Here is a 22,648-nt window from a genome sequence, read left to right on the forward strand (position 1 = left end):
TGCAGCATAGACTGATAAGAACTTTTCGTTACTGGATTGTGAATTCAAATTGCACAAAATTAAAAATAATTAATATTTATTAATATTTTAATAATGTTTCAGGAATATTAAAATATAATACCTAGGTTTATTATATAAGTGGACATATAACCTCTATAGAATACTCCTGTAATATTAAAAAAATATTTTTATTTTCGAAATATTATAACATTTTAATTTTTTTAATAATATTCATGTAATATTCTAGGAACATTTTGCGCTTATAGGGAAAGGCCACGTGGTTAAAATTGACGAATGTCAAGCATCAATTTTGATCACGCGACCTTTTTTGACGTTAAAGGTGCGTTCCATTATTTTCAGGGTTTGAAAAGCTATACTTTACAAGTTACTTTTTATTAGGTGTAGAAATTGAGAACAATAAGTTTTATTTGTTATATATTTTATCAGTTGTTGCAATTTTTACTGTTGTACTCAATTTTTATAACAAACATATACAAGGTAATCTAAAAGTTAACTTATAAGCGACTTCTAAAATAATTTTCCTAGCTCTGTTTTATTTTGTTAGAAGTTTTCTTCGCCGAGATAGGACTAAAAGCATCCAATCAGCGCGAAGAAAACTTCGAACAGTTGCAAGATAAAGGCTACGTTTACACCGTGCATTTAGGCCGCGGCCTATACGATAGATGTCCTTGTTTATACTGGCTACGTTTACACCGTGCATTTAGGCCGCGGCCTATACAATGGATGTCCTTGTTTATCCTGTAGGATAAACAAAAACACCTATCGTATAGGTCGCGGACTAAGCACACGGTGTAAACGTAGCCAAACAATGGCTGCGTTCAGCAGAACGTTTGTTTTACAACTGTTGGAAGTTTCCTTCGCGCTGATTGGATCATACTTTTAAATCTAGAAGAATGGTCCTATCTCAGCAGACAAGGGCTACGTTTACACCGTGCGCTTAGTCCGCGACCTATACGATAGATGTCTTTGTTTAACTTACAGGCTAAACAAGAACATCTATCGTATAGGCCGCAGACTAAGCGTATGGTGTAAACGTAGCCAATCATAAAACGGTTGCAAAACTGTTGAGTCTGCTGAACGCAGCCATTCTACCGAACGCGAGCAATGCTCGTAAGCGGCAAACGAACCGTACCCAAAAATAAGCTTCGAGCGTCAGTATGGCTACGTTTACACCGTGCTTTAGGCCACGGCCTATACAATAGATGTCCTTGTTTATCGTGTAGGTTAAACAAAGATACCTATCGTATAGGTCGCGGACTAAGCGCACGGTGTAAACGTAGCCTATGAAAAGGTACCTTCAACTCAACCTGAGACGCCGCACCGCTTCGCTGCGTAGCGTTTCTCGATCGCGAGGCTGAAACCTCGGCTATCCACCGGCTCCACGGCGACGATGACGAGATCCGTTAGAAATCCACGACGATCGTCCGATTTCGCGACGCGAGTCCCTCCTCGAGATCGCTTCCACGAGACCACCTCACCTCGTTTTTTTTTCCTCTCTCTTTTATGTATCTGCCTCGCAAGAAACCTCACGTCAGACGAAATCTGGGGCCGTTATTATTCTCGAAAAATATCCCGTACGAAATACTACAGTATACGTCACCTGTATTATAGATTTCCCCAGTATTTTCGTACACGATATTTTTTCGAGGCCCCGGAGGGTCGATTGTGTACCTCGATACGAGGTGAAAATTATAAAAGTGAACAAATTCTTTAGAATGTTTATAATTTCATTGGGGTTAACACCTGTCGACTTTTCTCACTTTTGGAATTTTCGATTCGTTTCTTTATTTCCGCACTAGAACTCTCTTTTCGTTGAATGTCAAACGTGTCTCACTTTAAGTTCCAAAAGTGTATACTAGGTCACGAAAAAACAGACCTACAATAATCGACACCCAGATTCGTTGCACGATCGTCACGAAAACAAAAAGTAGATGAAACTTTATAAACCGTATCTCTCATTGACGCAGTTTATAATTTCTATTGGAAGCGTAGCGCCGGAAGGAGATATTATCATCGTGCATTATCATTTTGACGGTTAACTAGAATTGACAGTTTCGTTTACCGCCTGTCTTCCGGGATCCAAGGTTGAAATTCGGAGAAGTCGTTCCTCTTCACAGAGGCGCCGAATCGAGCGACGCGTCTCACATGGACGTCAAGATATATCGAGAAGGTAAACAAGAAGACACGCGTTGAGAAAAAAAAATTCAAACCTATACGATAGGTGTCAACGTTATGGAATTTACAGTTGTCGTTGATGTACGTACATGCGCGTCATCGGGAGGTCTAGGAACGACTGCGCGCTGCGTAGAATGTCGCGCACTAACTGGAGATGACTGGAGATTTGTGGAGACTGCGACGCGCGCAATTGCGAGACTAATCTACAACGGCATTGTTACACGAGGCGAAGAGAGGCACCGGACAACTGTCAACGTTTCTTGTCGAGCTCGATTAACAAGAGATCTCGCCCGAGCCGAATTCTGTTTAATTAAATTCAATCCCTGCTCAATCTCATACGTATGAAGAGACGAGATTGATAACGTAATTCCCTTGTCTATTTGTATTAATGTAGATTAACTTCAGTCTCGATTCAACTAACTCTTATGCCCGTGGCACACTATGGATTGTGGACGCGGATCGGATTGGGATTGCGGATCGTTGGATTTGGATTCTTCGTTCACACTACGAACTACGGATTCAATTTGCAACATATGCTGTATCGCAAATGTGTTGTTAATACAGTGTCGTCGACGTTTGCTGTGTATAGGGTGGCTAACCATTCCGAATTTTGTGGGATTTTTATGTCCCGATTTTTAATTCTCTATAAATACGTCTCTATGATTAGCATAGGTAACCACAACAAACAATGCTTATTCATCCATCATGAATGGGTCACATGACCAAACTCGATGTTTTATTGGCTTGGATCACGATTACGGATCGCAAAAATAGAGAGCCGTCTATTCTGCAATCTACAATCCGGATCCGAAACTGCCTTGTCTTGATTGGCTGAATTCCGCGATCCGCAATCCCAATCCGATCCACAATCCGTAGTGTGACACGGGCATTAGGCCGGAATCAGACTACGCATTGAAGATTGAGATCGAAGATTGAAGATTGAAATTTGACCAATGAGGGCAAAGGAATTTTAGCTCCTATTGTTTCGATTGGTTAAATTTCAATCTTTCAATCTTCAATCTCAATCTTCAATGCCTAGTCTGATTCCGGCCTTATTCATAGTCAGTATTTATAATCAGGTCTTAGCCGGAATCAGACTACGCATTAAGATCGAAGATTGAAATTTGACCAATAAGGATAAAGAAATTTTATCTCCTTTCATTTCGATTGGTCAAATTTGAATTTTTTAATCTTCAATCTCAATCTTCAATGCGTAGTCTGATTCCGGCTTTATATTTAATGGCCATTCTACAATAAGCCATTAGTAATAAATCGGAAGTTAAAAATTGATCAATCACAGTCAAATGTAAGAAGAATAATCGACTATGATTGGTCAATTTTTAGCTTCTGACTTCTGATTTATTACTAATGACTTATTGTAGTATGTGTGTAAAGCCGAAATCAGACTACGCATTGAAGATTGAAATTTGACCAATGAGGGCAAAGGAATTTTAGCTCCTATTGTTTCGATTGATCAAATTTCAATCTTCAATCTCAATCTTTAACGCCTAGTCTGATTCCGGCCTAAGGCTTCCTTAAATTTATCTCCAGATGCTCTACGAATTATTTTATTGGCTACTGAACATCTAAAGATAAATTTAAGAAAGTCTTAAATATAAGGTCTGACTATGAGTATCTTTTTTTTAAATTCTTAAGCCGGTTTTTAATTCATAGTCGGTTCTTATATTTATTAGCATCTTAAAACGTTATTTGTAATTAAGATGATCTTAAAATAAGATTATAGAATTAAATTGAACACCCATTATCCCAAAATATAGTCATATATTATTTGTAAGAAAGTTCGCTGAAGAGAGAGATATTCAAAGATTAGTTTTAATATAAATATTTATATTAAATATAAATTTTGTGTGAGAAGATACATTTCTTCTCTCGCTATTCTGGATATGCTTATGATAATAAATCTTTAGCCTTTTGCTCTAAACTTTAAATGTTACGCAATCTTTTTTTTAAAAGTCATTCAGAGACCTATTTTTAGAAATAAGTAGGTAAGGGCCGTATAATGTTTATTTCATTTGCTTAAAATAGAAAATGTGATTTTATATTTTTCGGCTGAGTTGAGGGCACAAAAATTCACAGATGTAGGTTGCGTATCATTGTTCTAAACTATAACATTTGGTTCCGGCAAAAAGTGTTTCTCCAGCGCTGTTTTAAACCTTAATCGTTAAACTTTAAATATGTTGGATAGATTCTAACTGTAAAATTTTAAATTGTTTAGAACAAAAGACTAAAGGATTACTACATCTATTATTGATCGGGAGTTGGGCGTCTTTCCTTTCTAACAGACTATTCATTATTTTTTATGCACATGTGTTTATGGATGCGTGTAAAAGTGAAAGGAAGTTTGATCTGAAAGCATTCAGGCCTCTGTTCTTCTTAATTGAATTTCTTGCATGATTCAACTTTCCACGTTATTTTTCACGTTGGAGAGAAAAAGAGAAAAGATGAACTGTGCACAGCTAAAAATAATAGATCTATGGATTTGGTATTTAATAGAGAATGCTCACATATATCTATCTCTATGTTTAGAGCACATAATTGCTATAAACATTGCCGGCAAATTGAAAGTTGTGAGATATAAAGAAGCGCGAAATTAGTAATCCAGCGATCTAGGAATTCGCCGAGAGAAATGCTTTCTAAGTTTAATTATCCGTGACTGTTCATTCGCGTTGAAGCGGATAAATTTTCTGCAAGCTCACCGAGGCGAGATATTGCTTCGAATGTCACGGGTCACATAATACATCACATTAAATATAATACATGCAAGTTATGTTTGTTACCTGGTTGCACACGCGACCATTGTCAGAGGCGGAATCGCATTGTTAGAGAAGAATGCCGCGTTTCGAGTTTCACCACGCAACTAGAACCGGATTAGTTAAATCTAGTAATTAAGCGGTTATTTTTGCCTGTCATTTCTGTTTATCGTTTAAGTCTGTGGCCTCTCGACGCGATATATGTGACTTTTATATTTTCACGGCTTCTTGCATGATTCTCATTTTATATAGTAGTAAAAGAAAATATAGAATTCATTCTTTTAACAAAGCAATAATTAACTTTATACATCTCAGGCGAGAGAGACGATGGAAAAATAAATTTCTCTCTGTGCACAATATTGATGTAGAACATGATCAATGCAAAAAAAGTATATCAGATGTTTTTATTCTATGTAAGAGAGATAAGGGTTGTATAAACACAGATACTTATATGAAAACACTTTAAATGCGATGTGTTATCAAATGATACGTATATCAATATATTATCAGGTGATACGTTTTGATATGAAATTGCAGTTTTAGATAATGTGTATTATTAACCTTTACACACGATCGATCATTCTGTTTTTGAAATATTACGATATTTTTGAATATCTGAGCGAATAATGGTCGTTATTATTTTATTTATTATTATATTTATTTTATTTTTTAAAAATATAAGTACACTTTAATAAAACTTTCTAAAGACGTTAAAATATATTAAGAATTATTTATTAGGTGTACAAGTATGACTTTACGGATTTTTTGATAAAAAAAACGCATTAATTAGACATAACATAAAAATCATTCTTACTTTATTCAAAGTATGCTTCATCGGAAGCCACATGTGTGAAAAATGGTTTAAACGATTCAGAAGCAATGATTTTGGTTTGGATGATAAAAAGAAAGCCTCTTATGAAGAAATCAAAAATTGAATTGATAACTAGATCGCTTCAAAACATCCAGACTTCTACGTGGAATCCGTTTATTGCCTGAAAAATGGGTAAAGTTGTGTTCTTTGTAAGCTTCCATAAGCAAACGATGACTTTTTCAGCTGCACTTTTCTTTAGAAAAAAATAATGAAGTAAAACTTCCCGCAAATGGCGTTTTTCCGGTACAAAATTTAATATTTTCAATGCGATAAAAATAATAATTGTTTACACTTTAGTCAAATGAAATGTACTACGTTTTAAAGCATATACACCTTTCAAGTACATGTATTGCCAATTTCAAATAATACCAGCAGTATGACTATACCGCATCATCTATTGAAAATCCATAAAGTCAAACTTGTACACCTAATAATTTTTGTATGCTTGTAAAAGTGATGAAAATTAACGTGACTCATCACATGTGTAAAGGAAAATCATCATGTGTATTAAGAGTTAAATAAATATGTACATCTTAAATATGTACATACATTTTTAAAAAATATGATCGCATCCTTCAATAGTTTAGATATATATTTATAATATATTTTAAAACGAATTTTATTTTCTTAAATTACTTACGCATTCTGAAAAAAATTATAAAGATATACAAGAGAGAGAACTCACCTGAGATGTTTTCTTGCACGTAAGCGCCAGGTTTTCGTCTTTGGCTCTTTTCCACTTTTCATTATTATTTTGAATAATTCCGAGGGTTTCTTTGAAATGCTTAGCTTTGAACTTGGTTTGTAAACTAGGTAAATTCGTATCTGTAAGAATGTAAGTTTTTGTATTTTTTATGCAAATATTTTGCGTAAATATACAACATACTAAAAGATGTGAGAAAAGCGTGAAATGCTCACCAATATATGACAGAAGAAGACTGGATTGGTATAAATTCTTGGTATAAATGGAGCTCCAAATAGTGAAGCAAAGAGGTTCCGTGACGAGACAATCCGCAAGAACCTTAATCAACTCGTTCCTATAGTTCAAATCTGACTTCTGCGATACTTTTCCCATTAACATTTCAAACAATTTCGTGTAACATATGTCTTTGTTTCTAAACAATATTGACTGAAAAAAATTTTACCATATTGATTTTACTGCCAACATCAAACCGCATCGTTAAATCGTACATGCATTACATTTTTATAAAACCTTAGATATATACCAAACCTATCCAAAACTAGCTTGCGAGCTAAGTTTGTATAGACTTGGCATATTCTGGGATCTTTGAGACTCAGTGAAATTTCAAAACGTTACTAGTAACATTAGTAAATAGAGATGTCATGTTTTTAGATGTTTATTATGATTTTGGATTATTTTTAAATGAATAAATGTATTTTTTAATTCATTTACGATTAAAAAAATTAATCACAATTTTTCGAGCATTATAATGAAGACTAATGGAATCTCATAGATCCCTATATAGTATAATAATGTATATACAAAATAAGTGTATATCTAGAGTTAACTAAAATGCGTGATATAAGCTTCAAATTCGTGTCTGCATCACTTACTCTCAACCTGTCGATACTGGCACTAAGGTCTTTTCCCAGATTCGCTGGTTGAATGTTTTGAAATCTTTGAGAATAGGTATCCATGATGATACTCAGGTACAGATCCAGACTAAGATCATGGACATTGTCATGTCCAAAGACGAGGTCGTTGAGGATTTGTACAACGTAACTGGCGTAGCCCTTTGTCTCCAGCATCGGCGACATTACCTCGTGCCAAATTTTCAAGCCGACCGCAAAATTCTTCTTGCCGGCCTGCGACCAAGCCCATAATAGAGACAAGCCAATGTTCTTCCTGTTTTCGTAGGAGTTCCTTATGTTAATCAGTTTGAGAATGTTGGCGGCGGTCATTTCGGGATTTAAGTGCGCTAGCAACTGCAAAAATATCTTGTGTCCGATAACGGGAATTCCCTTGACCATGTCAGTGGCCATTGCCGTGAGAGTGTTCTCGTAAAAAATTTGTATGGTTTGCTGGCCCGTCATCTCTACTGCTCGTTCTAGTATGGAAGAGATCGCCTTAGGTACTAAACTTAACGGGTAATCCTTGGGTTTTCCTGAGAAAATCGCATCTTCCTTGTTGATGGGTATCTTGATGTTGAGGAAGGCATTGAGTTCCTTCAACCAGAGCAGGGGAGCCTCGGGAAATCTGACTTGTGCAGTGGTCAGAAGTTCATCGAGTTCTTGTGGATCAATCTGTGTTCATTGTACGGAATTAATTACTAGCATATAATTCAGCAATTTAAAAAGCAATTTGAAATACAATGAAGTTAACTTATATTTTTTCAAATATATACAATAAAAAGATTAATATCAAATGATTTCAAATATTCCAAATTAAAAGCAGTCTTACCGCATTCAATGCATCCTTAACAGTTTTTGGAGGTTTCTCCTTTGGCTCAGATTTCTTCTTTTCAACATGCTGCTGCTGTTGTTTCTGATGCTGCTTCTTCTTTTCCTCATTCTCTTTTGTCTTATGTTCTTTCCCTTGCGCTTTGACAGGTTTCTTATTCTCCTTGTTTCCATCTAGATTATCGTACAGTGTCTTCACTTGACTCAACGGCACTAAAATTAATATATATATTAAGTTAGATATACAATTTTCTTGTCAAGAGTAAAATCTTGGGTAAAAAGACTAAGAAGATGCTTGTTTGTAAAACGGCTGTAAGTTTAAGGTAAATATTATCCTTTGGAGTATTTTATAAAACAACTCTACATAAAAGGATAATTTACTGTATCATGATAAATATTTCTATATCATTCTGTGGCAAAAGGAGCAATTGTAAAGTAAGTATTACAAAGTACAAGACTCCAAATTAAATTTGAGATAAATTATTCTTTAGAGCTATCTAGCAAGATAACTCCAAAACAATGATTTATCATTCATGACGAGTATTTTCTATATCATTCTATGGTAAAAAGGAGAAATTGCTGAATGGGTATTGCAAAGTACAAGACTCCAAATTAAATTTGAGATAAATTATTCTTTAGAGCTATCTAGCAAGATAACTCCAAAACAATGATTTATCATTCATGACGAGTATTTTCTATATCATTCTATGGTAAAAAGGAGAAATTGCTGAATGGGTATTGCAAAGTACAAGACTCCAAATTAAATTTGAGATAAATTATTCTTTAGAGCTATCTCTAGCAAAACAACTCCAAAAGGATGATTTTTTATTATAGCAAGACAAATATTTTTATGGCAAAAAGGAATAATTGCAGAATGAGTATCTTAAAGTACAAAACGTTCCAAGTCTCAAATGAATTATCCTTTGGAGCTCTCATACAAGACTAATTCAAAAGGATTGATCATGACGTGTATTTCTGTATCAAAAATTCTGTGACAGAAAGGAGTAATCGCAGAATGAGTGTCGCAAAGTATACACACGATAGTACCATATTGCGACCCTCTCTTTATACATTTCACGCGCGATTGAAGCAGGTCAGACGCACTCGGCTCGCATCGTTCTCTCAGCTGATATATCATCAATAGCAAATCGACAAAGTCACGGATAATTGGAGCAGAAGCTACGAGGCTTCCGAAGTGGAAGGTGGGTAGATTATGACAGAGACGACTCACAGAAGTCCTCGACTTTCGGCGCGTTCTCAATAAATTTCTTCTTCTCAGCCTTCGTGAGCTTGGTCGACTTGTCGTTGCCTCTGTCCTTCTTCCTGCTGACCAATTCAGCGATGAAAACGTAAACGCGTCAACGACAAAACACACACATACACTCACACGCAACGCGTACGTACGCACCGAAAGAAAGGAAAAAAAAAGCAAGAGGGAATGAGAGAATGGAAGAGTGAGAGAGACGATACACTGTTCGGAAGGCACTGAAGTTGGCTGGAGGACAGCGCGATCGGGGGCCAAGGTACAATAACGAGCGTCGGTCAGTCCCGTTGGCGAAGTGTTGTCAATCGCAAGTCACAACGTCACAACGGTGGTACGTGGTAGCGCATGCGCGCTCGCGCAATTGCCACGCGCACCAGCGAGAAAACAGCGCAGTGTTTCAGCGAGCGCTTTCACGCGCCACGTATTTATGTTTCTCTCTCCGAGGAACAGGGAGTCGATTGTGTATCTTGAAATGAGGTGAGAATTACAAAAGTGAGCAAATTCGCTAGTTATTGACCAAGTAAATCATGAATATTTCTAGTAAATTTGCTCATTTTTGTGATTTTCACCTCATTTCGAGATACACAATCGACCCCCAAGAGAGAGCGTGACCCTCAAGAAAAAGTCTAAGGCCCGTATTCATAGTCAGGCCTTATATTTGAGGCTTCCTTAAATTTATCTTCAGATGCTCTATTATTTCATTGGCTACTGAGCATCTAAAGATATATATAATAAATTTAAGGAAGCCTTAAGTACACAAGGTCTGACTACGAATACGCGAAAATTTTTCTCAGAATTTTTCATATAATTTTTCAGAATTTCTATATAATTTTATGACTTTCTCACATTTTTTTTATATGAATTGGGACACTTCTCAGAAAATCTACATCTTTTTTCTCAGAAGTTTTCATATATATGTTACTTATGAAATATCGTAAGATTTCTAAAAGTTTTTGTAAGTATAATTTCTGATGAAATGTTATAAAATCTAAAAAATTAAAAAATATTTTTTTTAAATTATAGGATGAGAAATTTCAGAATTCATTGGTACGAAAAATTCTGAGAGAAGATGTAAACTTTCCGAATATTTTTAAGTATTATACACGTTCGCGTTTCTGGAGCAAGAAATATACAGGATATTATAGCTTTACAAATATGCATATTTATTTATAGAGCATTTATGTAATAAAATATCATGAATTTAAAAATGTATTAGTCAAATATTTATGTTAATAATAACAAATTTATATCAATTGTCGATAATGTCAGCGTTCTTCGATTACCTCCGGGCCCTTGGGGCCCTTTTTATACCGCCGAAAATTTACCCAGGGTTGACGGTCTTTAATAGTATCTCGTCGGTGCTTTGAATCAAATTTAAATTCTTATTCGCGCCCTTTTGCAGACTTCCGGCCGCACTCGCACTTCGCCCGTCGGCCGCATGACGGCGACACCGTGAAGCTGCATCGCGCAACGCGCCCTACGCGTGACGTATATGCGATGCACTGTGCACTACATAAATGTACACCGAGCATACACGCATGTCGCGTACGTGATCGCCCCTGCGATAGGGTTTGAATTTCGCCTGTGAGAGAGTGCCGCGTGCCGCGCCGAAACTCGCCAACGGACGACGACGTCGACGACCGATCGTTATCAGAGGTGTCGCGTATCACGCAGTTTCCGATGCGTGCGACACGCGTGTTCTGAGGACGTCCGACAACGCGTGAGGGCTCGCCGTGACTTCATGCCCAGGTGACCACCGCGCGGACACGACTTTCTCCAGACCTGGTTGCGGTGGCGCGCGATCACCCGGCTACGGGAGACAAACGGGCGCGATTCGCCACGTCGACCTCATCATCGTCGCCGACGACGTCGTGAGAGGAGGTCTCCGTCGTCACGCAGGTAGCCAAGTTCCATTTTTGTTAGGTTAACTTAAGGCACGACGCCGTGACGCTTAATCGGGTGGGGGCACTAATTAGGAAACGGGGATGGAGAGAAAGAGAAAGAAAGGAGAGAAAGGGGAGAGAGAGAGAGAGAGAAAGAGAGAGCGAGCAAAAGAGAAAGATCGTGCGCGTCGTTACCGTTAGTCAGCGTCAGGATTGTTGGCCACACGCGTGTCTCACGTCTGATCTCTGAGATATCGGGAGTGATACCCAAAGCCGGTTTCCTGGATTGTTTTTTCATGGTGGGACTTTGCCATCCACGTTTTTTTCGTCTACTATGTACCTGTCGTCAGCTGCTTTAACTTTGTTCTAAAATAGTCCATAGAATAATCCTAAACAATCTAAAGAGTGCTTTCCAGTAAGAAACACAGCTGACACTGTAGGTTTCTTTTGATTTCTATACCAGAATTTTCTTTCTTGCTTTCTCCAAATATCAAACTTTTCTCTGTTTCATAAATTCCAAAACTACGCTAGTTTAGCCATAGAAAACAATGTAACACTGTGAATCATTTCATCTTTGTTTAATATTGGTAAACAACAATGATGTAATGATTTACTTCTTTTTATTTCTTTGTGATGACCTGACGTTTCGTATGATTTGACACAAACAAATGTTGTTTTGATCTTTTCGACACTAAATAAATAAGAAAAATAAAACAACACTTGTGTTGACTGTACTCTCCTAAAAGGAGAGCAGTCGTAATGATTTAAAGTATCACACAGGTCTGTTTTCTATAACTGAACTAATGTATACTTTTGGAACTCAGATTGAAATAAGTATATATTTGATATTTGGACTTTGGGCTGTGTTTGGTTTAGATGTTCGCATACTGTAAGCTTCATTCTATTTTCTTTTCACATGCAATAAAGACAGAATGTAGCTTACAGCACTTGCGTTCAAATAGTCTTGGCGAAGGCGAGAAAGAAAAATTTAGTGCAGGTATAAGAAAAGACATATTGTGTCATCTGTTAATATTTTCGACTGCAGTGGATTTGAATTGATTTGGGTTGAATTAATAATGTATGATATGTAATGTCAATCAGTGGTAGAGCATGTAACATCATTAATCCAACTCAGGTTGATTCCAACCTACTGCAGTCAAAAGCGCTATGCGTTTCTTCCTGGGAAGCACCATCAGTAAACATACGTTTTTTCTGTTCAAAATAGTCGCATACGTTTCTTTGTTGGATCAGTTATTAAATTAATTTATTTTTGATATGTTCTGACTTTGTAGATTTGCTTGATGAGAAATGGAATGGTTGGATTTATGCTTCTTATTGTCTTGCAGTTAAGCTCTTAGAGACGGAATGGGTAGCAGCGGCCAACTCTACAGTCTGTCCTGGGGAGAGTTCAGTTCTTCTCTGGCCTCTGCAGTGCAGCTGTTGAGGGGAGATGGCGATTTAGTAGATGTTACGTTGGCTGCTGGAGGACGCAGCTTTCCTGCACACAAGATTGTTCTCTGTGCGGCCAGTCCGTTCTTGTTGGATTTGTTAAAGGTTGTGTGTCATCTTTCTGATAAGACTTTAAGACTGGTATTCATAGTCAATTCTTATTTAAGATTGTCTTAACTACAAGATAATAAAATTACTACATTTAAGACTGTTTTAAGTACACTCTCTAAATTCTTTGGAGTGGAATCTTATTCTAAAGAGTAAAAATTGATCCAGCTTTTAAAAAATGTGGTTCAATTTTTAATGTTTAAGTTTAGTGCATACTAAAAGCTGCTATAAAATTAGCAAAGTTAAATATAAAGTTATATAAATATTTTGAACGATTAACTACTTAATAATGATATCGTCATGTTATTTAACAGAATATACATGTATTATTTCATTGTCAGAGTTGATTATGCCACTACATTTATTTTATATATAGCAGCTTTTAATATGTACTAATTCAGTGTAGTGTGAGTGATTGAGAATTTATCATTAAGTACTACTTTAGTGCATAATATGTAAATTGTAGAAATTTACAACAAAGTTCATTGTTTACAGAGTACGCCATGCCAGCATCCAGTGGTTATGCTGGCAGGAATTGGAGCAGATGACTTGGAGTCTCTGCTGGAATTCGTATACAGAGGAGAAGTGAGCGTCGAGCCGGCGCAGTTGCCTTCCTTGCTTCAGGCTGCCCATTGTCTGAGCATTCACGGATTGACGTCGTCAACCAATATATTAACGGAGGTATATTTTTGATGCATCTCGTTTTAATTGTACTTAAATAAAAGTAGAGTGATTAATCTAAATGCAATATGTATGTACGTGATTGTACATTTAGAGTGGAGAAAAAGTTCCTGAGTCTGCGATACCAACGGTGACGAACGATGGATTGTCGAAGGCAACAGTCAACTCGCATCCACTGAAACGAAGAAAAAAGAGGAGGAAGTCGTCGTCATCTTCTGGAAAGTGGCAGTGTACTAGAAATACTGCTGACAGTGAAAGCAGGCCTTTGGACGACAACAACAGAACAATGCCTTACGAAAACAAGGATGACGACGCTATGGATCAAACCGATGATGCAGGTAATGTAAAGAATTTTGTAAAGATTTTAATCTTTCTCCTGCTAAACTAAATAGTTTATTTTTTAAATGAGAAACAAGATTAGCTATGTAACAGATTTTGTATATAATTGTTTTGAAATATTTTGTAGTAAAATACTGATGACGAAGACACTTATTTTTTTTGCTTTTTATGTAATGTGATTTGTCAGATGGATTTTCCTTATTTTGTTAGAGATTTTTACGCTTATCACAATTTTTTAATTAATTCCGATAACTACAAGCTTCTAATTAAGCATGCAAGACAGAAATATAATGAAATGGCAATTCCACTTGTGTTTTGTGTCCGGTGCATTACATTTAGCATAGCAGCCGTTTAAAAACTATACCAAAAATTATATCACCTGCGGGAGATTTCGTACATCTACGTAGCTTTTTTTCGTTTCAATTAAAACGGACACAAGCACAACCATCGATCGGGTTGAACTGCATTTCTGATTGGTCGTCCTCCGATTCGTCTGAACCGTGAGAGCGAGAGCGAGAGAGCGAGAGCGAAAGGGAGAGAGAGAGAGCGTGAGAGGGGAAACAAATTCAAAGTAACCCAAAGCAACGTCAGTTCAGCCCTGTATGGTAACATTGTGTTTGTGTCTGTTAACAGCGGGCAACTGCCTGGTCGGAAACTACGCGAACAACCATCAGGGTGGCAGTCATTCACCGCGACTTCAAGAATCGTCCACCGCGGACAATCATCAGGCGGCGCATCAGGATCACGTTGCGGACGAAGAGTCGCACTTGCATACGCTGATGCCATTGCACATACCGCAGTTCCACAGTTCCCTCAACATGGGCTTTCCACCTGGTTTGGCGTTATCCGGCTTAGCGGCTACTCAGGCGGCATCGATCGGCATGAATCAGTCGAAGACGCGTGGCGCCTCCGACTGCCCGGGTGTTTGTCCACTTTGCGGCGCGACCTTACGTCAGGCGAGGAATCTCCGTAGGCATCTATTGTCTTCGTGCAAATTTAGCAGAACTCCGACGCGACGACAGTGGAGATTAAGCCTGAGATTGAGAGTTACAACGATCAGTCGTCGATAACGTATGGGACCGACGGCAGTAACGACTGCGAACAGATAGTCTGCAATCCCACCTTACCCTCGCCAACGTCGCACGAGCCTGAAAGCGCGATATCGTCACCGAGGAGCATCCCATCGCCGACGATCGCCAGATAAATGTACAGGGAACTGACTCACCGGGAATATCGAGAGATGAACGCATTGTTCGTTTTATAGTTAATTTTTTTGCGGATTTCGTTCGGTTGTCAGTTGTGTTACAGTGATGCGACACTCAAAATCGTGGTGAGTGGGTGCGACAGTAAAGACAGAGAGGAGAGATAAGATATTTTGCATTGTATAGTTACATATATATTAACGAAAGCGAACGGTTATTTGTAATTATTGACGTACACGTTATTTAACTAGGTAAAAAATTCGGAGTATATTTGCGCGTTTAGTTTTATACGAGAATCTTCCACCTTAGTATATAAGATAGTATTGTAGGGTTATAATTGATGAAGATTTAAGCATAATGAATGAAAATTATCGTGAAAATTATCATTATTCTTTTACCATTGGGGCTTACATGATAATTGGGGTTTCGTGCGATGGTGCAATTAAACTTCGTCCACTGCAGTTCATTTTTACTGCCCCTTTAATTCCTCCTCTTACCATAGAATGGTCTAATAATAGTACGTTTCTAAGAACGCTGCGTTTTTTTAAGCGCTGAGATACTACCGTGTCTCCAGATACGGGCTACCGTTTACGAATACCATTTTCTAATGAAATCGAGACTCTTGCAACAGCCACAAAATGAAAATTAATCGGCGCACATTCCTATTTTGTAATAGCAAGCTCTGCTGCGTACGTGGACTGTTGACAATAGAACATACACAAAACCACTAGTACTTTAATTGAGAAAGAAATAAAATAACGGATATAACGATGTATTATCCAATTTTTCTTTTTCAATAAAGCGCAAATAAAGTACGTGATTGTGTGTCATGTTATTTTCCTCAAAACACGATTTTGACGTTATTTACGAGCCACCTGATTTCAAAAGTTTACTGCAATAGTAAACAGTCTGGGCTAATCTACATTTTGTAAAAACGGAGTAAATGAACTCTTAAGTTAGTGATGGGAGAAATTCTAAGTGGATTAGCTTCACAACATACTTTCCCATCACTTTAATTTTAGAGTTAATTAACTAGTTTACTCCGTTTTTAGAAAATGTGGATTAATCTACTGTTGCAGCAAGTCCTTCGATTATTCCATCTATTTTTGTACCATATTAGACTGGATTATATGCATACGCTAGAGACATGTCTGATGTGAGATGTTCCTATCCGATAAGTTTCAAGTCTGTCTAGTTTCGAATTCGTTTTAGGGGACGGATTGTCGAAAGCACGTAGTCTTTCCGATCAGCCGGTGTCGTGTCCGCTGTGCGGCGCGATTCTGCGTCAATCGAGAAATCTCAGAAGACACTTGGAGCTTTTGCACTTCGGTCTGGGCGGCAACAGTAGCAAGTCCGGGATACACGCGAGGCATCGACGTGCGGCAGCGGCAGCGGCGGTCGCAGCGGCGGACAGGGCCAGCGATTTCGGTCTGTCATCCTTGGCGTGCGTTCGTCCCACTGCCAGGCTGGATTCGCACCTCGCCACGAGGTCCTCCGAGGCCTCGGACTTTTCTATGGTGACACCCCTGTCGATTACCTCGTCTGTCAGTTCCGCTTCGAGCGTCAGTCTTCCAGGTGAACCGCGTTATTTGCAAATTAGCCGAATTTCAAGAACAAATAATCATAAATAAGCGAAGAAGGTCATATTTGTTTAAAGCAAATGTTGGTGTCTAATAACACTAGTTTACAAAATTTTGAGCCTGAATTTGTCATCGAATTTTTCCATTCCAAAAAGCACTTTTTTCAATATATAGTGAAATTTTATTGAAATTATTAATTTTTGTTTTTAATGATTTTTTGTTTTACGTATAATTGATTCAACAGTAGTTGCTTAATATATTTTTGTCCTAATATTCCTAATAACGTTTCTCAGTTATTATTAAATCCTGGTGGAAACATTCGCTTGTGTATCACTTGTCGCACTCAAATTATTCGGAAAGAAATGTTATATTACAAAATGACACGCTATATCTTAAAATTATAATAATATGCTATTTTTTTTTAAATTCGATATGATAAAAGCTCTTCTGTGTTTTAAGACTAATAAATAATTAATTGACACACAGTTTGCTTGATCTGAAAATTGTAAGATTCACAAAAAATTATTATTATAAGCATCAATATCTGCTTTGATTGAATATATCCTTCTTCGCTTATTTATGTTGAATATTTCTCGGTCAATTTTCACATATTAATTAAGAATATTTTATTTTTGAACGTCTATAAACGCTTGTTATATATAAGCATGTCATTTATTTCGAGTAAATTCCTGAACTCTAATGCAATTATAGAGAAAATAATATATTCTGAGGAGAGAGAGAGAGAGAGAGAGAGAGAGAGAGAGAGAGAGAGAATTATCTGAATAAGGATTTCCTCTCTGTGTATGAAGTGTTTGAAAAATAATTACTGCTAATGAGCTCATTGGTTGTAAGCCATTGGAGAAATGTTTCACAATGGCATTAAAATTTTAATGTTACGCTTCACGCGCATTATACGATATACGCGCGATATTGTCGAAGGATTAACGGATACACCGAATGCGTTATCGCTTTCACTAAAGCGGTTACACCACGAACATATTCACGTGAATTACAACAAGTCCTTTATGTGAATATAAATTCTGTATCATAAGCGCGATCATAAGCACTGATAATTATCAATGTTTTGCGAGAACGCGATTGCGTCCGGATTCGCGGTGGGATTTATGATACCATCGTGATTAATCCTTGTGATGTTAAGTTTCATGTTTATTTAAAAACGTGATATTGTGTATTTTTATTGAGTTGGAACAAAAGTTTGTAACATTACGAATTTCAAAATTCAAACAGCTATAATTTTATTAAAAATTAACGAAGTTTAAATTAAAAAAAAACCAGTTTTAAAGCTTAAAATATCTACTTATGAAAGGTCACTATGTGATTATTTTTTTTATTTTCTGTGAGTTTAGTAATTCTTACAAAATACTTGTCATAGAAAACGAGCTGGAAAAAATGAGAATTTTTTTCTCACTTTGTGAGTCTGTTACATGCCTCCAAAAAGCGAAAATTTTCGATTTTCTAACTGAAAGCTTAAAATTTTTTTATGCAAAATGTTTTTTTTTTAATATTTCTAAAATTTCTTGTTACAGAATTATCGCGGATTAAATAAAAGTTTAACTTTGATTATTTATGACTTCGTTAAAAATCATCGTATTGCAATTCAAAAGACATACATAGTTGAAACTTTGTTTTCTCAAATGATATAATGTATTATATAATTGCTAAATTTTTTTTAAAAGTATGTAGACATACAAATGAAATGCTACGAACTTTTGTTTCGACCCAGTTTTTACGAAATGAATTTTTAGGACTCGATGGCATGCAATCGTGATTTTTACTCTCGAGATACTAATTAATTAATTACAAATTATTATTCATAAAATATTCGCTTTTTTTAAAAATCAAAATTAACGTAATAATACCGATGAACATTCTATAACGGTTTGGAATTCTCTGCCTTTTATCATCCTTTTTCATTAGAACACAAGAGCTTAATTTTACGATTAATTAAAAATTTTAATAATTTCATATACGCTTATTATTTATAAATAATACGCTCATTTTTGTTGCAATCAGTTATTACATCAAAAGTACTTCAAAATTAATATTATAAAATTTTAACGATTCAAAAAATATTCAAACTTATTTTCTGGAAAACTGTTTTTTAATTGTATCGTTTAGTAAATGAGCGATACGTAGTCTCGAAATCACATTATTTCAACATCAACAAAACAGATTTTTTTCGGTATTCATAGGGAACCTGATGAGTACAAGTTCGAGCCTATTGGGTTCCGGCGATCAAAATGGACATACATTGCCGGGAGCCACCCCAGCTACGTGCAGCACGTCAATGGTGCATCCGACTAACGGGATCTACTCCTCGGATGGCGGTCCCAGTATGCTGAGCTGCCTGTTGCCGTCGTTGCCAACTTTGCCGTCCTTCTCTACGTCCCACGATGTGTTCCGACATGGGGAAATGTTGCGCGCGGGGATCGCCTACCACGATTCCTCTCGACAGCACGTCAGGCACATGCAGCGCACGGACGTCACCTAATTTTATGACTAGACATAGAAAAAATCGAAACCAAGGCTGACAGTATTAACGGAACACTAAATAGACACCACTAAGTGTAGACTTTGCTTATAAAAGTACGGATATTTAATGTGATGTGGTAATTATGGACGGGTACTAAAAATGGCATTAAAAATGCTGCTAAAACGCGGCAAGATAGCGATAAAATAGTACGACGATAGCAATGATGTGTTGTAGGAATTTTTTTACTCGGTGCTATGTATACGGATTCAAATATGTACGAGCTGTAGATAATAAATCATTTAGTAATAATAAATATATATATATCTGTTCTCTACTTCTTTGGATATTGATATGTGAACGCAAGTATTTTTTAAAAAAAGATTTCGACGTTTATTGAAAATTCTATAAAAGCGAATATAAGAAATAAGATTCATTCGGAATATATCACAAGCTATAAGTTTTGTCTTAATAATAATTTGCATGAGATTCATTTTAATAAAATATTATAAAGTCGATTTCCTTACTAGAAAATGAGATCATTTCGTTCACTTTAAAATTTAAAACGTCGCAAAATTTATAGTTCAATTTTTTGTGCTAACTATAATTCCTATTTTTGGAGATTACTCACGCGATGTAGTAATCTTCAAAAAGTATCTCATACTACGTATCATTTTAATAATTCCGAATTAGTAATTTTTTAAAATATTTAAGTCATTGAGCCAAGAGAAAAGAGGTACTTTTTCTTTATGAACATCGAACTCAGGAAGGTTGAGACATTTTCTTGAAGAAAATCCTTTTATCCTGCACGCCGATCATTTGCAACTATCTTTGAGATCATAATCAAATGATTAGATTCATCTCTTTATGAGGTTTGCTGTGTCCCAGAATAAATGGCCAATTTCTTCTGGAGATTCTCTCGAGTTCCCCTTCTAAGAGCTTCACCAGGTCATCAAAATATCTCAAGTCGTGAACGTCTTCTAGTAACCTCGTTGTATCACTTGACAAATTGATCGCTTTCTTTTCGTCGCACTGTAAAATTCATAAGATGCATGAATATTATGTATAGTGACAGTTTTAACGGAAATGAAATGTTGAGATGCAAATGGTCTTTTCCTTTCGTACGTTGGATATGTTTTAGCAGAAGATTTCAATATATCCGTTATTTAATTAATAAAACCGAAAATGTTTAATATCGAAAATTGAGAAGTTGCAACATATGACCTCTTTAAAAATGTTTATTGACGATTTTATTTCGCATTAATTGAAAAGATTGTCAGTCTTTCAATTAAAATTTTATATTTAATATAAATATAGTTAATGCCAAATAATAAAGACAATCAGTATGATATATAGGATGACCCAGAATTCGCGATTTTAAATACTATAACAAAAAAGTTCTCACTTTAATGCGCTTCCTTATACTCAAGTAATCGTCTAAACATAGTCGTAATTGGCCATATGTCATTTAAATTCTAATTATCTCAAAAACTATTGCTTAAAATGAAAATTTACAAATAACTTTTCTACTTAATTTTTCGAGAACTTTCTTGTTATAATATTTTGAGTCATGAATTGTGAGGCATCCTGTAATCATATCTGTACAGTATTTGTATTTTCGCAGTATATATAATATTCTAGTAATTAATTTTCTCGAGAATTTGATAATATGTAACTATTTAAGGCGAGACATCTACCTGAAACTTCGTACGTAAACCACGTATGTCCCCGTGGATCTCTTTATTGGCGAGTTGCAACCGTTCTATTCTATCGCGGAGATGGCGTATCCAATTATTCGGATCGTCGGGAACCGCCGGTGCTTCCACGTCTGTCTCGATGGTCAGAGCCAGTCTGGTTAATTGGTCGTGAGAGGACGTGCTGTTGCAAAATCGATCCTCCTCTTCCAAGAGGATAGTTGCTTTCCTGGGATCGCTCCGAAGACCTTCGAGGATAGATGCTACTTCGTTGATAGCGGTACCTCGATCCTGCAAAATAATTTATTCTACATTTCAGTCTATAGGCAAATCGCACAGCTTGATTAAATAATTCTCTTTATGCAGGATCTCTTTCGTTATCCCTTACAGAAATTTAATACTGGAAGTAATTAATTATTTATTTTGAGTATTAAAAGCACCGCTGTCTAATGCTAAATTTTCTGTTACTAAATTTCACTGTCATCGAGTGCTTTCTATGCTCAAAATAAGTAGAGGAAGGTCACCGATACCGACGTATCACTTTGATTTTAGACAATATTTCTTAAACAAAAGGTAAAAATACAACTTCCAAAACATAAATACAAACTAAAAAGTGTCTTCTATCAGATAGTATAAGCAGTTTTTATAATACTGTTTGCAATTTTGCAATAATTAAGTTTTTCGTAAGTTATGCAAAAATGAGCGTCTGACAAAATGAGCTCCAAAACTGACATAGTAGGCAATAATGCCAACATTCCTATTCTATAAATAAAAATATATCCTATTCTGTAAAGAAAACTAATTTATGAAACTATAAACATTTAAATTGACATAATATTATCAATAATACAGTCACTATTATTTTAATTACGCAATTTGTAAAAGAACATCGTAAGAATTTTCTTCTCGGATTCATAGAATTTGTTTTTAGCTGATTTGGTATAGAAATAAGCTACAAATATATGAAAATTATAAGTTTGTACTTCTTTAATTAGCTAAACAGATCACGTTTTTATTAGTATTAATAAGGTGTAAAAGTTAGTTTCTAAGAAATAAGGGGATGTCGCTTTAGGAGATCTATGTCAGTATCGGTGACCTTCCTCTAATTTTCCACGTTAAGATGGCCAGGATGAAACTGGATGTCTGTAAGGGACGCGAAAGAACGTACGTTTGCGAAATTCGCGGTGCGCTCTTTCGACGCAATCGCCAGCTCGTCACAAAGGCACATCGGCGTGTTTTGCGTGTCGCTGTGGGTCTCCAAGCTCCAATCGTAACTCTGTATACCGGAAGTGTCCTCCAGGGAGGGCAGCCTGGTGGCTGAGCCTTTGTAGTCGTCCCAGGTGGAGTTCAGTCTGTCGTAGCTCGATCTGCTGCTGTCACCAGTATTCATACTTTGCACACCGCAGTCTGCGTCGGTCGAAGGATCATTGTTCGATTTCATCGATGCGTTAAAATCATCGGTAGCCCATTGTCGGCGTTCGGAAATGGGCGAGGAAATCGCGTACGTCCTCACATTCGTGCTTGGTAAGTTCAGAAGTGTTTTCAGCTGCGTTGTACCTGCGTTTGTGATTTTGTATGTAATCTACGTTAATCATATTTTTCAAGTTCTGATCTGACAATTTTGAAAAGGAAATAAAAATATAGGATAAAATATTGATTTTTGTAAGTTTAAAAGTCTTATCAGGCTATAAAAAAAAA

General features: G+C 36.4%; 3 protein-coding genes across 6 annotated transcripts in view; 1 reads left to right on the forward strand and 2 right to left on the reverse strand.

Moving 5' to 3' along the window:
* The window catches only part of Tmem214 (Transmembrane protein 214), a 15,414-nt gene extending 3,710 nt beyond the window's left edge, over positions 1–11,704 (reverse strand). Inside the window, exons 1-6 of the mRNA XM_018458289.1 lie at positions 11,602–11,704; positions 9,491–9,613; positions 8,261–8,472; positions 7,414–8,103; positions 6,757–6,967; positions 6,524–6,663 (exon numbers count right to left, since the gene is read on the reverse strand). Of these exons, the coding sequence (XP_018313791.1) occupies positions 6,524–6,663; positions 6,757–6,967; positions 7,414–8,103; positions 8,261–8,472; positions 9,491–9,613; positions 11,602–11,704 (1,479 nt within the window). The remainder of the gene's footprint in view (positions 1–6,523; positions 6,664–6,756; positions 6,968–7,413; positions 8,104–8,260; positions 8,473–9,490; positions 9,614–11,601) is intronic.
* Positions 11,013–19,535, forward strand: LOC108729299 (transcription factor GAGA). The gene is given in 8 exon segments (XM_018458360.1): positions 11,013–11,422; positions 12,753–12,960; positions 13,459–13,644; positions 13,739–13,982; positions 14,617–14,979; positions 14,982–15,168; positions 16,372–16,760; positions 18,979–19,535. Coding segments are annotated over 7 exon segments (1,857 nt in total). The 5' UTR covers positions 11,013–11,422; positions 12,753–12,771; the 3' UTR covers positions 19,278–19,535.
* Positions 19,536–19,817: 282 nt separating this feature from the next.
* The window catches only part of LOC108729301 (uncharacterized), a 70,313-nt gene continuing 67,482 nt past the window's right edge, over positions 19,818–22,648 (reverse strand). For all 4 annotated transcript variants that reach the window (XM_018458367.1, XM_018458365.1, XM_018458364.1 and 1 more), the window contains exons 4-6: positions 22,119–22,507; positions 20,954–21,241; positions 19,818–20,288 (exon numbers count right to left, since the gene is read on the reverse strand). In XM_018458367.1, coding sequence (XP_018313869.1) covers positions 20,100–20,288; positions 20,954–21,241; positions 22,119–22,507 — 866 coding nt within the window. In that variant the 3' untranslated portion in view covers positions 19,818–20,099. The remainder of the gene's footprint in view (positions 20,289–20,953; positions 21,242–22,118; positions 22,508–22,648) is intronic.

This window comes from Mycetomoellerius zeteki, unplaced genomic scaffold (assembly GCF_001594055.1).
Source record: "Mycetomoellerius zeteki isolate Tzet28-1 unplaced genomic scaffold, Tzet1.0 scaffold72, whole genome shotgun sequence".
Classification (NCBI taxonomy): Eukaryota; Metazoa; Arthropoda; class Insecta; order Hymenoptera; family Formicidae; genus Mycetomoellerius; species Mycetomoellerius zeteki.